A 14,919-nucleotide genomic window follows, 5' to 3' on the forward strand; every position below is an offset into this window, starting at 1 on the left:
TAGATTAAATAATTTATGAAAATGTTCAAGGTTTTTTTCTCCTTCTGTCCATATGATGAAAATATCATTGATGTAGCGAAAGTATTTGAAGGGTTTGTGAGGGTGAGTGGCTAGGAATCTCTGCTCTAAGTCAGCCATGAAGAGGTTTGCGTACTGTGGTGCCATTTTGGTGCCCATGGCTGTTCCCATGGTTTGTAAGTAGATGGAGTGGTTGAAGATGAAATAATTGTGAGTAAGTATAAATTCTGTAAGTTTACTGACTGTAGAAGCACTATATGTCTGGTTAGGGCTGTTGGAGGAAAGAAAGTTTAAGCAGGCATCAATACCATCTTTATGTGGAATATTGCTGTACAGGGATTCCACATCCATTGTCACAAGTATAGTATCCTCTGGCAATTTTGTTATCTGGCTGATTTTGTTAAGAAAATCAGTGGTGTCTTTTATAAAGCTAGTGGTGTTAATAACTAAGGGCTTAAGAATATTCTCCACTAGGCCCGATAGTTGCTCAGTCAGAGTGTCCATGCCTGTTATTATTGGTCTTCCTGGGTTCCCTGGTTTGTGGATTTGTGGGAGCATGTAGAATGTCCCTATGCTAGGGTTAGAGGGCACCAATTTGTCCAGTTTATGTTGCGTGTGTTTAGGGAATGTTTTAATTAGTTTTCTAAGTTGCAAAGTGTATTCCTGGGTGGGGTCCTTTTCCAGTTTTTTGTAATAAGTTTGATCTGATAATTGTCTATTTCCCTCTGTGATGTAGTCCTGTGTATGCATGATAACCACTGCTCCTCCCTTGTCTGCAGGCTTAATGGTAATATTTTCATTATTTCTTAAGTTTTTTATAGCGTTTTTTTCTAAGTATGAGAGGTTATACATTATTTTTTTCCTGCTGTGTGTTGAGCAGAGATGCAGTTCTCAACCGGAAGCTTTGAATATAGCTGTCCAATTTTGTGTTGCGTCCTGGTGCAGGTGTGAAGATTGTGTTCTTTTTCTTTTCATTGTAGTCCTCCCTAGTGCTGGTATTTTCTTTGTCATAGAAGAATTCTTTTAGCCGCAATCTCCTGAAGAATTCTTCTAAGTCTGAGTACAGTTGGATTTTGTCTAGATTTGTACTTGGACTTCCTGGATACAACAATATCCATCACAAATGGAAAACTGCACTCATCTGTATACAGGAAACCAACAGATAGATGCAGCTACCTCCACAGCTCCAGCTCCCACCCCAATCACATTAAAAAATCCATAATCTACAGTCAGGCTACAAGATACCACAGAATTTGCTCAGATACCAAGGACTGTGACAAACACCTCATCACACTGTCCCAATCATTCAGAGAAAAAGGTTACAAAACAAGGATTATAAATAAAGAAATTAACTCTGCCCTCAATACTCCACGTGAACACTTACTACAATACAGGGAGAAGAAAAACATATCACGTATCCCACTAGTAGTCAAATACAACCCTGCTGTGGAAGGGATACGAAAAATCATAAAAGACTTACAGCCACTACTCTTAGAGGATCCCACACTCAAAAAAAATCTTTCCAAAACCCCCAATCCTGGCATACAGACAACCACCTAACCTAAAGCAGAAACTGGTACATAGGAAGCTACCCCTTGAGAAAAAGAACACTCGGAATGGAACCAAGTGCTGCTATAAAGCCCTCTGCAAACTGTGTCAACACGTTTGTGAAAGCAGCACAGCAAATCACAATAATAAATCTTATAACATTAAAGGGGCATATTCATGTATATCTGCAAATGTGGTATACATGATACATTGCACTCCATGTGAAATGGGATGCTATATTGGAGAAACAAGCCAAAAACTGCACTTTCGAATGAACTTACACAGACACTCAATAAAAAACCACTGTGAAACAAAATACTGCACCCCTGTTGGTCACCATTTCACCCAACCTGACCACTCCATCCAAAACCTCAAAATCAAAATTCTCAGAGGCAACTTCAAAAACACCATGGAAAGAAAAACCTTTGAAATGAAAATGATAATGCACTTCAACCTGTTGAAGTCTGGACTAAATGTGGACTCTGGATTCTTAACACATTATCAAAATTTTTTGTAATGTACTTTCATTTAGTCAATTACATTGTATATTCCACATTCTTTATACATAGGTACACAGGTAAGCCTATGTCCACACTTTTATCTTTTTTTAACTTTTGCATTCCCCCTGTATATACAATTTCACATCTTTATAGATATTGATTCAATGTTGATATATAACTTTATGTCAGTATATGCTCTATGTATTGCTATATATTTCCCCTGTCTGTTCTCCTACAGTGGACACTGTCTGCCTGTTACCTAAGCCTCCCTCATGATTTTTACGACACCTCCTCCTCTCCCTGCACTGTCTTAGCTATTTTGTGTTTTAAGATACAATCTGTAAATTCCATTGAATTGGTCAGTATTGCTTCAGAGTTCCTTCCTTTATCAAGTCTGAAGCAATACTGACCAATTCAATGGAATTTACAGATTGTATCTTAAAACACAAAATAGCTAAGACAGTGCAGGGAGAGGAGGAGGTGTCGTAAAAATCATGAGGGAGGCTTAGGTAACAGGCAGACAGTGTCCACTGTAGGAGAACAGACAGGGGAAATATATAGCAATACATAGAGCATATACTGACATAAAGTTATATATCAACATTGAATCAATATCTATAAAGATGTGAAATTGTATATACAGGGGGAATGCAAAAGTTAAAAAAAGACAAAAGTGTGGACATAGGCTTACCTGTGTACCTATGTATAAAGAATGTGGAATATACAATGTAATTGACTAAATGAAAGTACATTACAAAAAATTTTGATAATGTGTTAAGAATCCAGAGTCCACATTTATTCCAGACTTCAACAGGTTGAAGTGCATTATCATTTTCATTTCAAAGGTTTTTCTTTCCATGGTGTTTTTGAAGTTGCCTCTGAGAATTTTGATTTTGAGGTTTTGGATGGAGTGGTCAGGTTGGGTGAAATGGTGACCAACAGGGGTGCAGTATTTTGTTTCACAGTGGTTTTTTATTGAGTGTCTGTGTAAGTTCATTCGAAAGTGCAGTTTTTGGCTTGTTTCTCCAATATAGCATCCCATTTCACATGGAGTGCAATGTATCATGTATACCACATTTGCAGATATACATGAATATGCCCCTTTAATGTTATAAGATTTATTATTGTGATTTGCTGTGCTGCTTTCACAAACGTGTTGACACAGTTTGCAGAGGGCTTTATAGCAGCACTTGGTTCCATTCCGAGTGTTCTTTTTCTCAAGGGGTAGCTTCCTATGTACCAGTTTCTGCTTTAGGTTAGGTGGTTGTCTGTATGCCAGGATTGGGGGTTTTGGAAAGATTTTTTTTGAGTGTGGGATCCTCTAAGAGTAGTGGCTGTAAGTCTTTTATGATTTTTCGTATCCCTTCCACAGCAGGGTTGTATTTGACTACTAGTGGGATACGTGATATGTTTTTCTTCTCCCTGTATTGTAGTAAGTGTTCACGTGGAGTATTGAGGGCAGAGTTAATTTCTTTATTTATAATCCTTGTTTTGTAACCTTTTTCTCTGAATGATTGGGACAGTGTGATGAGGTGTTTGTCACAGTCCTTGGTATCTGAGCAAATTCTGTGGTATCTTGTAGCCTGACTGTAGATTATGGATTTTTTAATGTGATTGGGGTGGGAGCTGGAGCTGTGGAGGTAGCTGCATCTATCTGTTGGTTTCCTGTATACAGATGAGTGCAGTTTTCCATTTGTGATGGATATTGTTGTATCCAGGAAGTCCAAGTACAAATCTAGACAAAATCCAACTGTACTCAGACTTAGAAGAATTCTTCAGGAGATTGCGGCTAAAAGAATTCTTCTATGACAAAGAAAATACCAGCACTAGGGAGGACTACAATGAAAAGAAAAAGAACACAATCTTCACACCTGCACCAGGACGCAACACAAAATTGGACAGCTATATTCAAAGCTTCCGGTTGAGAACTGCATCTCTGCTCAACACACAGCAGGAAAAAAATAATGTATAACCTCTCATACTTAGAAAAAAACGCTATAAAAAACTTAAGAAATAATGAAAATATTACCATTAAGCCTGCAGACAAGGGAGGAGCAGTGGTTATCATGCATACACAGGACTACATCACAGAGGGAAATAGACAATTATCAGATCAAACTTATTACAAAAAACTGGAAAAGGACCCCACCCAGGAATACACTTTGCAACTTAGAAAACTAATTAAAACATTCCCTAAACACACGCAACATAAACTGGACAAATTGGTGCCCTCTAACCCTAGCATAGGGACATTCTACATGCTCCCACAAATCCACAAACCAGGGAACCCAGGAAGACCAATAATAACAGGCATGGACACTCTGACTGAGCAACTATCGGGCCTAGTGGAGAATATTCTTAAGCCCTTAGTTATTAACACCACTAGCTTTATAAAAGACACCACTGATTTTCTTAACAAAATCAGCCAGATAACAAAATTGCCAGAGGATACTATACTTGTGACAATGGATGTGGAATCCCTGTACAGCAATATTCCACATAAAGATGGTATTGATGCCTGCTTAAACTTTCTTTCCTCCAACAGCCCTAACCAGACATATAGTGCTTCTACAGTCAGTAAACTTACAGAATTTATACTTACTCACAATTATTTCATCTTCAACCACTCCATCTACTTACAAACCATGGGAACAGCCATGGGCACCAAAATGGCACCACAGTACGCAAACCTCTTCATGGCTGACTTAGAGCAGAGATTCCTAGCCACTCACCCTCACAAACCCTTCAAATACTTTCGCTACATCAATGATATTTTCATCATATGGACAGAAGGAGAAAAAAACCTTGAACATTTTCATAAATTATTTAATCTATTTCATGCATCAATCAAGCTTAAAATGAACTTTTCTAGAGACTGTGTCAGCTTCCTGGATACAACAATATCCATCACAATTGGAAAACTGCACTCATCTGTATACAGGAAACGAACAGATAGATGCAGCTACCTCCGCAGCTCCAGCTCCCACCCCAATCACATTAAAAAATCCATAATCTACAGTCAGGCTACAAGATACCACAGAATTTGCTCAGATACCAAGGACCGTGACAAACACCTCATCACACTGTCCCAATCATTCAGAGAAAAAGGTTATAAAACAAGGATTATAAATAAAAAAATTAACTCTGCCCTCAATACTCCACGTGAACACTTACTACAATACAGGGAGAAGAAAAACATATCACGTATCCCACTAGTAGTCAAATACAACCCTGCTGTGGAAGGGATACGAAAAATCATAAAAGACTTTCAGCCACTACTCTTAGAGGATCCCACACTTAAAAAAATCTTTCCAAAACCCCCAATCCTGGCATACAGACAACCACCTAACCTAAAGCAGAAACTGGTACATAGGAAGCTACCCCTTGAGAAAAATAACACTCAGAATGGAACCAAGTGCTTCTATAAAGCACTCTGCAAACTGTGTCAACACGTTTGTGAAAGCAGCACAGCAAATTACAATAATAAATCTTATAACATTAAAGGGGCATATTCATGTATATCTGCAAATGTGGTATACATGATACATTGCACTCCATGTGAAATGGGATGCTATATTGGAGAAACAAGCCAAAAACTGCACCTTCGAATGAACTTACACAGACACTCAATAAAAAACCACTTTGAAACAAAATACTGCACCCCTGTTGGTCACCATTTCACCCAACCTGACCACTCCATCCAAAACCTCAAAATCAAAATTCTCAGAGGCAACTTCAAAAACACCATGGAAAGAAAAACCTTTGAAATGAAAATGATAATGCACTTCAACCTGTTTAAGTCTGGACTAAATGTGGACTCTGGATTCTTAACACATTATCAAATTTTTTTGTAATGTACTTTCATTTAGTCAATTACATTGTATATTCCACATTCTTTATACATAGGTACACAGGTAAGCCTATGTCCACACTTTTGTCTTTTTTTAACTTTTGCATTCCCCCTGTATATACAATTTCACATCTTTATAGATATTGATTCAATGTTGATATATAACTTTATGTCAGTATATGCTCTATGTATTGCTATATATTTCCCCTGTCTGTTCTCCTACAGTGGACACTGTCTGCCTGTTACCTAAGCCTCCCTCATGATTTTTACGACACCTCCTCCTCTCCCTGCACTGTCTTAGCTATTTTGTGTTTTAAGATACAATCTGTAAATTCCATTGAATTGGTCAGTATTGCTTCAGACTTGATAAAGGAAGGAACTCTTCCGAAAGCTTGTCAACTTATAAATGTATAGTTAATCCAATAAAAAAGTATCATTGCTCAATGCAGTACTCTTGTTATTTTGATATATATATATATATATATATATATATATATATATATATATATATATATATATATATATATATATATATATATATATAATAAAGAAATGCATTTATAAGAAATTCTTGCAGACTTTACAAACCAAGAGCCTTACAAATAAAAAAAAATCAAATTGTTACATGTTTAAAACATATTTCATACACAAATTTCATGTAGCCAAATGGGCAACAGATTCTCCCACTTATGTTCCTCTATGGACACCTGTTTGATAATAGACCTGAGTATTATATAAGGAACAATTTCAAATAGATTGAATTTTACTAAACATATCATGAAAAAATAATATATATATATATATATATATATATATATATATATATATATATAAACAGATAGTTAACATATAGACAGATATACTGTATGTATAAATTAGATGAAAACATTACCTCTTTTTTTCGATTTTTTAAAACATTTTGGAATTTGGATAGCTCTCTTTCCTGTTCCCCTTTTATACGCTTTGCTTCATCTCTTAAGCGAGTTGTATGCTCCTGTTCTAACCGTTCAATAGTCTGTTTTTGTTGCTTCTCTAGGTTTTCAATATCTTGATCATAGTGACGTTTCTTAGCCTTGAAAAACATAACAGGAATGTTAGAACTTTTTCTTTCCAATTTTTTATTTTTTTAAACTGCAGAGAACAGAGATAGATGTTCTGTATTCTAGTAAACTGCAAAAGAGATGCAAAAGAAGCAGCCTGCCTAAATGATCAATAAAGGATACCTTGTAATTGAAGTACAGCAGGTGACACCCTCACATGGCAGTGTATAGGCACACTTCATACTATCAGCGAAGATAGGTTTAGCCCACTGGTTTTTTTTTTTAAACCTGTTCTCAGGCCTCCCTAACAGTACACATTTTGAGGATATAACTTGTGCACAAGTGAAACAATCAGCTGATTAGTAAACATGTTTATTTTACTTGCTCTCATCCAAGGTAATTCTGAAAATCTGGCCTGTTGGGGAGGTCTACGGATAGTTTTGAAAACCACTGGTTTAGTCCAAAGAAAATGTATAAATGATAAGCCCAGTATAGATAGTGTGGAATACAAATTGTAGAGAAGGGGTAGCAGGTAACACACAAAATGGTTCTCCAACATTTCAGCAATAATTGTTCTTTTAAATGTCTTTTCATTATAGAAAACAATCCTCCCCCCATAACTGTCTGGGAACTAGACACATTGAGGCCCATTTATCAAGCTCCGAATGGAGCTTGAGGGCCCGTGTTTCTGGCGAGTCTTCAGACTCGCCAGAAACAGCAGTTATGAAGCAGCGGTCTAAAGACCGCTGCTCCATAACCCTGTCTGCCTGCTATGAGCAGGCGGACAGAGTTTGCCGGAATTCAACCCGATAGAGTACGATCGGGTTGATTGACACCCCCCTGCTGGCGGCCTATTGGCAGCGAGTCTGCAGGGGGCGGCGTTGCACCAGCAGCTCTTGTGAGCTGCTGGTGCAATGCTGAATACGGAGAGCGTATTGCTCTCCGCATTCGGCGATGTCTGTCGGACCTGATCCGCACCGTCAGATCAGGTCCGTCAGACATTTAATAATTCGGCCTCAATATAGTCAGATTTACAATATCCTAAACTACAACCTCTCATCATGTCTTGAGAAAGCCATGAAAGAAATAATTTAGTGAGAAGAAGGATTGATTAAATAATATCTATATCACAAGGAAAACAACCAGTCTGTCCAATGTGAACAATTTGAATGCAAGAATTCTTTACAAATCTTGCAATTCAAAAGGAAGAAACTTAAAAGAAACAGCTCGAATAGAGCTTGCTTAGATGAACTTTCTTAGAAAACGAACACTGACATTTTCAAGAGGATTTCCAGCCCCAGTATACTTCCTAGAAAAAAACAACCTGGCAACCATACAACAAAAGCTATTTCCATTAGTAATGCACTATGGTGAAGGGCCAAATAAGACATTACCTGTATAAGAAATGTCAGATATAAAACATTTAACCCATAATCAATAGCCCAGAGTTTTAATCATAAAATCATTGCTTTAGCTCAATAAACACAAAAAAGGGAAAATGTAACAATAAAAGTGAATTGTATAATTTGTTAGAAATACACTCAGTTGAACAAAACAGGACAATTAATAAGCTGGAACAATCCGAACATTAACAAAGGAAGCTTTAAGGGCTCCACTAAGCACAAATCCTGCAGAATAATAAAAACAGCTGATTTATTTGTCCTTTGAGGTGATGATAACAGTCAAGGCGATGACAGGACCCATGAAGTAGACAGTATGCTTTGCTGAGAAAAAGTCAAACAATCTTTATTCATCTGTTCAAAATGACAATTCACCTAAAGCAGGACTGCAGATCAACCTACCTCATAACACGTAGAAACAGAACTAGGGAGGGGCATATGAAGTGGCCATCAACTGACCAGTACTAATACGGTTCTACAAGAGTGTAAACAAATGACATAGTCTTCAGCTTTTTGTTATCTGACACACCACAGGCTAATAACCTACTGAGAGCTTGGCTAATATCATATAATATCTAAAAACTGAAGCAAAGCATTTACAAAATAGCAAATAGTAGAAAACAATTTATGTTATTTATAAACTTACACTATCAAAAGCATAAATTGTATAAGTTAACACAAATTGGTATACTGATAATTTGTGCAACAAATGTTGAAAAAAAAAAATATTAGCCAATATTAGCTTAATATTGGCTAAAATTTTAGCCAGGTAGTCAGTTAAATCAGCCAGGTGGTGTGCCCATTAAGGACTAAATTACAAGTGGAGAGCTAATTTATTGCACGCCCGTTTGGAGCACGATAAATAACCAGTTATTGCTACCGTGAGCTTGCGGTAGCGAATAATTCTCCGAAAATTAACCAGAGATCAGATCTCTGGTTAATTTTCAAAATGTGTCCCAAGTGCCCTCAAATTTAAGTGTAATGCAGTTTTTTTTAATTAAAAAACAAACAGCACGGGGGCGGAGCTAACAGCCTAAGTGGCAAGACGTGTCTCTGCAGAGCTTCTGCTACTTGATCAAATAACTCCTTATTACAAACTAATTAAGGTCTCTCTGCACTCGTATCTCTCTTTTATTGGACCCTAGATTACAGAGCAAAAGCTACAGTCCATAAGGAGAGGTCCCTGATGCCACAGCAACATAAAGATTCTTTGGCCTGCAGTAATCGTTATGCATGGGGTCGCCCGCCATCTTTGATAACGCATTGAAGCTGATATTAGTGTGACTTTTATTATACCTCCCTTCAGCCCTAGCCTACGATATGGAAAGTCAAATTGTCTCTTCGCTGCGAGGCTTACTGCTCTCTTTAGACACACATCACCAAGCGCTCATTGCGGAGCTGAGAGTCGCCATGGGTATGAAAAAGAACACGTCTACAACATGTGGACCTGAGGGAGTGATTGGGCATCGTGCATCAGACATATCTACAGGGGGAGCAGACAAGACCCACGATCTGAAAGAGGCGCGCGCTGTGCATAGCCAGATGCCTGAGCCTAATGTGTTGCTTACAATGGATCTTAGCGAGGGGCGGAACCCCTCACAGCCCAGCTCAATTGAAGCAGAGGAATCACTTCATGGCGCCCTGCTGACTCAGAGTCCGGCGATCTGGACTGGAGTGGCGACAGCGGAGTACCACTCAGCGTGTCAGTTTGGTTTGACTAGATCTTTGGAGCCCCTCGTCTCTGAGATCCCGGTGGGGAAGGTGGATCTTATGACTGATCTTATGGAAATGAGTAGAGCTTTGTGGACTGATACCCGGTCACGAGCAACACTAAGAGCCAAACACTCCGGCTGCATTCGACGGAACTTTGTCTCCAAACTTTCCCAGGTCCTCCTACCCTTATGTATCAGGCTAAGATCTGGTGTCGGATGAACAGTGAGTTGGAGAGGTTTCCTCTAGCTGTCAAAGATGAGACAGTTAGGACTGACAAGAACCCTATCTTCAGCTTTATTGCTGCAGCAGGACTTTAGAAATGTTTTTTATTAGCTTGATGTATAAAACAGGCCATATTTGTTTATTATAGTGTAAGGTGTAGCGTTCCTGCTATATTGTATACTTTAATTCATAATATGTTCATTAGTAACTGTATTAGTTGCCTATAGCTTAGTTACAAAAAGTGTTCACTAGTTAGACGTTTTATACAGTATTAATGTCAATAGGCTCTATAAGCTCATAACAGGTTTAGTCATTTTTCTTAACATTTAATACTTGCTGAGGTACCTCCATTAGGTATATTTGTATTCTAATATATTTCTTTTACAGGTGAAAGAGTTTATTATCATAATGGAAGTGGGCAGTAGCCTACTATGAACGTTAAATTTATCACTAGGGATTGCCTCTTTATTAACACAGCACACCCACCCTTGGGTATTGGGCCCATGCCTAAAGGGTAACATAAATTTTTGTAAATATCCCATGATATTGGCGTGTCTACATTATACTATTGTATACCTGTATAATACAGATCTGACTGTTATGATATTTTTTCCCCTCCTGTATTATACCCTGTTTCACATTTCAAGCTGATATGCTTTTTTTTTAAGAAGCCTTCAGAAATAGTATTGAGCCTCACTCTCGCAAGATAAAATATTCACTTTGGCTCACTCTGATGTAAAATAATCTCCATTAGACTCCATTATTGCATATATTTAACTGTACTCTATATACTGAGAGCAAATTTTTTTATTTTTGTTTTTTTACCCTATATACTTAAGTAATCACTGACGGCCATTAATTGCCATCTTTAAGCAACGGAACTCATAATCGCACACCTCTTTCATGCTTCCGGTAATACTGAGCACTGTATTATATTTACTTGTCTTGCAAGCTTGTTCGATAAAAGGATGTCTTCCATTTCTTTGTTACTTAACCAATGTAAGGGAATCATAGGTCTGTCATATTTTATGTGTATTACAATATTACACTCTGCAAACGCTAGGTGTCACATTTAGTATAAGTACCCCTATTAAGCCTCTATCTATCCTCCCCTTACTATCTTAAAACACTAAGGGATCATACAGGCAAACATTAATAGATTTTGCAGATATGTTGTAAATTTCATAACAATGCATATTTAAGCATTTAGTATAAAAGGGCCCTGCTAGTATTTAGGTTTGACACCAATGTGGCATCATGATGTAGATAAGTGTATATAGAGACATTATATAGAAGAGAAGAAGGCTGTCTTGTACCGACTGTTTACTTAACTCACCTCCTCCCCCCCCCCCCCGCGACTTAATGTAAGTTCCCGGGGGGTAATATTATATTAGACATTCACCCAACCTGGTGAATTTTTTCTGTGGTATTAACCCGCTATCTTCTACCTATTTAGGCTTATAAATCATGCCCATGAGGGGCTATATATCACTAACCTTTTACCTATATAGGTCTATAAATCATGCCCATGAGGGGCTATATATCACTAACCTTTTACCTATATAGGTCTATAAATCATGCTCATGAGGGGCTATATATCACTAACCTTTTACCTATATAGGTCTATAAATCATGCCCATGAGGGGCTATATATCACTAACCTTTTACCTATATAGGTCTATAAATCATGCCCATGAGGGGCTATATATCACTAACCTTTTACCTATATAGGTCTATAAATCATGCCCATGAGGGGCTATATATCACTAACCTTTTACCTATATAGGTCTATAAATCATGCTCATGAGGGGCTATATATCACTAACCTTTTACCTATATAGGTCTATAAATCATGCCCATGAGGGGCTATATATCACTAACCTTTTACCTATATAGGTCTATAAATCATGCTCATGAGGGGCTATATATCACTAACCTTTTACCTATATAGGTCTATAAATCATGCCCATGAGGGGCTATATATCACTAACCTTTTACCTATATAGGTCTATAAATCATGCCCATGAGGGGCTATATATCACTAACCTTTTACCTATATAGGTCTATAAATCATGCTCATGAGGAGCTATATATCATTAGTCACATTTTGCACAAAACAAATAAAACTTTAAGGTATCATTGTAAATCTTATAATGTATATATCCGAGGTATGCTAGTAATACGGTAGGATATACCTGTTTTCAATGTGTCTATTATGATTTACTTCTATTATCAGCCGTGTTCACTCTGTAATAACTTGTTTTTTCTTTTTTTTGTTTATATGTGGCTTTTGTTATGCTACTTACCTTAATAAAAACATTTGATTTAAAAAAAAAAAAAAAACAGCACAAAGCAGTTTTTAGGGGTTAAAGTGAGCGGGTCTGGGGTGTTATAAAGAAACAAAACAGCACTGAAAAGTGCCTTTACATTGCGGTCTATGGGGACTGTGTGTTCCCTGTAAATATATATGTATTTATGTGTTAGTATGTGTATATACAAATATAAACACATAAAATATATATGTATATATTCATATACATATTAACTTTGCTGCTCATCGCTGTGCGACTTACCCGCTTCACTGCGCTAGGTTCTGTGCCGTGTATGACGGCATCAGAACGAGGATCCCATTGGAGCCTATGGAAGCACGCTCTCGTAAACACAAAGCTTCCATGCAATTGTTTGCATTGCCCTTTACTTGTAATACCAGCGCACATTTTGTATTTGCCAAAAGAACAAATTTGATAAAGGAATAATTAGGCCAAAATAGAGCACAAGAATATTGCTATTATTTAATCGTGAAAAGAAAATCAAGAAAGTATTAAATAATATAATCGTCATTATGAAAAAAGGGGGGGAAGTCACCATCATTTCCTGTTCAAATCTCCTGAAGATCTGATCTTTTTGCTGCATCAGTTTGTTGCTAAGAATCTGCTGGGCTCTCTGTTCTTCTTTTTGTAGAAGTCTTAATTCACGCAGTTCTTGCCTCCTGCATAAGAGTAAATTTGTGAAGACGATCAATGGCTAATAACAATATTTTTCACATAAAAAAAAGAAATCAAAAAACTTTGTCATGAACATTCTGTGTGCAACCTAAAATTGAAGCTTTGCTCAGAAGTTTACTAAAGCTTGTTGTGGGGTTTTCCGTCTATAAAGAAATAAATGTCATTAATTGAGGTAAATGATCAAGAGAAAAATTATTTAAAAAAAAAAAATGATGTAATCGTACCTAAGGAATCGCAATTCTTCACTCTTATGGTCGTTATCAGTTACGATTTTTGAAGTTGTAACACTCACTTCAACTCCATCAACCATGAACTTTCGAGTCTTCTTTAAAGTTTTCTTTTGGCGTTTGTTTTCCTAGAGAACAATTTATTAAAAAATATTTTTTTTACATCAACTAAAACAAGGGTTTTTGGACAACAGTTCAGTCACTTTTAACGACTGCAATACATGTTGGGAACTCTGGTCTCTCTATAAGTAATTTAATGGTCTCAATTTTCACGTAGCAACATGAGTTATCATTTTCTTCTCCCTCCCTGGCTATAAATTCCTTAAAACATACAGGTAACCCATGCCCGTATTCAAGCTAATCAAGTGGTAAAATCACTACTGTGAGTGTATTATCTAGCAAAGGCTTAAAGGGACATAATACTCATATACTAAATCACTTGAAAGTGATGCAGCATAACTAAAAGCTGACAGGAAAATATCACCAGAACATCTCTATGTAAAAAGGGAAGATATTTTACCTCACAATTTCTTCAGCTCACCAGAGTAAGTGCTATGTGAACAGTTAGAGCTGCTGTAAAGCTGCAAGTTGAGAAAAAAAAAAAAAAACACAATAGCCAATCAGCAGCAGCAGTGATTAGGTCTTACATTGCTTTGCTGTGATCTCATGAGATTTCACAGTAAGCTTTATTAAACTGAACAGGAAAATAACATAACTGTGCCTGAACATGAAGTCCTGGGACTAAAGTCTCTTTACAGTGGGCTGTGAATACTTAGGAAATGTTGAGGTAAATATCTTCCTTTTTTACATAGAGATGTTCAGGTGATATTTTCTAGTTAGCTTTTTACAGCTTTGCTGTATCACTTTCAAGTGCTTTAACATTAGGGTATCATGTCCCTTTAACCTATTAATTGTCTGTGTCTTTTCCAAGCAGCCAATGGGTTGGTGATACTAGCTTTCAGTGGGTTAAATCACTTGTTTGTTTGTGTTTTACTTTCAACCAAGTGTGTAATCCTCCTGGTTGAAGTGTAATCCTCCTAGACAGAAGCTTTGTGGACATTCTCTAGCTCTCCAGTATCCTGATGTGTATGACATTGCTAATGGAACTGGGCAATCAATACCTCCACCCCAAAATCACTTAATATCCCCTTTCAAATGTGGGGTCATATATCCCGCTAGGGATCTGATAGTTGCAACATAAACGATCCTTTGCAGTAGCGGCAAAAATGCAGATTTGCCAAGTATGGCCTCTCTTTTCCCATTGTACCCCTCATATTACCTAAAAGGGACATGTGACCCCTCTAGGATGCAGGTGGTCACCTTACGAAATGGTGTTCTGCCTCACCAGAAACCAGAGAGGATTTGTTTTCTTTGTTATGACGAGAAATTGGGTTTA

The 14,919-nt window shown here is 37.3% G+C and overlaps 1 protein-coding gene across 3 annotated transcripts in view; it reads right to left on the reverse strand.

Annotated features, from left to right (window-relative positions):
- Positions 1–14,919, reverse strand: part of SLK (STE20 like kinase) — a 325,767-nt gene that overhangs the window by 117,111 nt on the left and 193,737 nt on the right. For all 3 annotated transcript variants that reach the window (XM_053692434.1, XM_053692433.1, XM_053692432.1), the window contains exons 10-12: positions 13,521–13,651; positions 13,157–13,280; positions 6,809–6,988 (exon numbers count right to left, since the gene is read on the reverse strand). In XM_053692434.1, coding sequence (XP_053548409.1) covers positions 6,809–6,988; positions 13,157–13,280; positions 13,521–13,651 — 435 coding nt within the window. The remainder of the gene's footprint in view (positions 1–6,808; positions 6,989–13,156; positions 13,281–13,520; positions 13,652–14,919) is intronic.

The sequence above is a fragment of the Bombina bombina genome, chromosome 9, assembly GCF_027579735.1.
Source record: "Bombina bombina isolate aBomBom1 chromosome 9, aBomBom1.pri, whole genome shotgun sequence".
Lineage (NCBI taxonomy): Eukaryota > Metazoa > Chordata > Amphibia > Anura > Bombinatoridae > Bombina > Bombina bombina.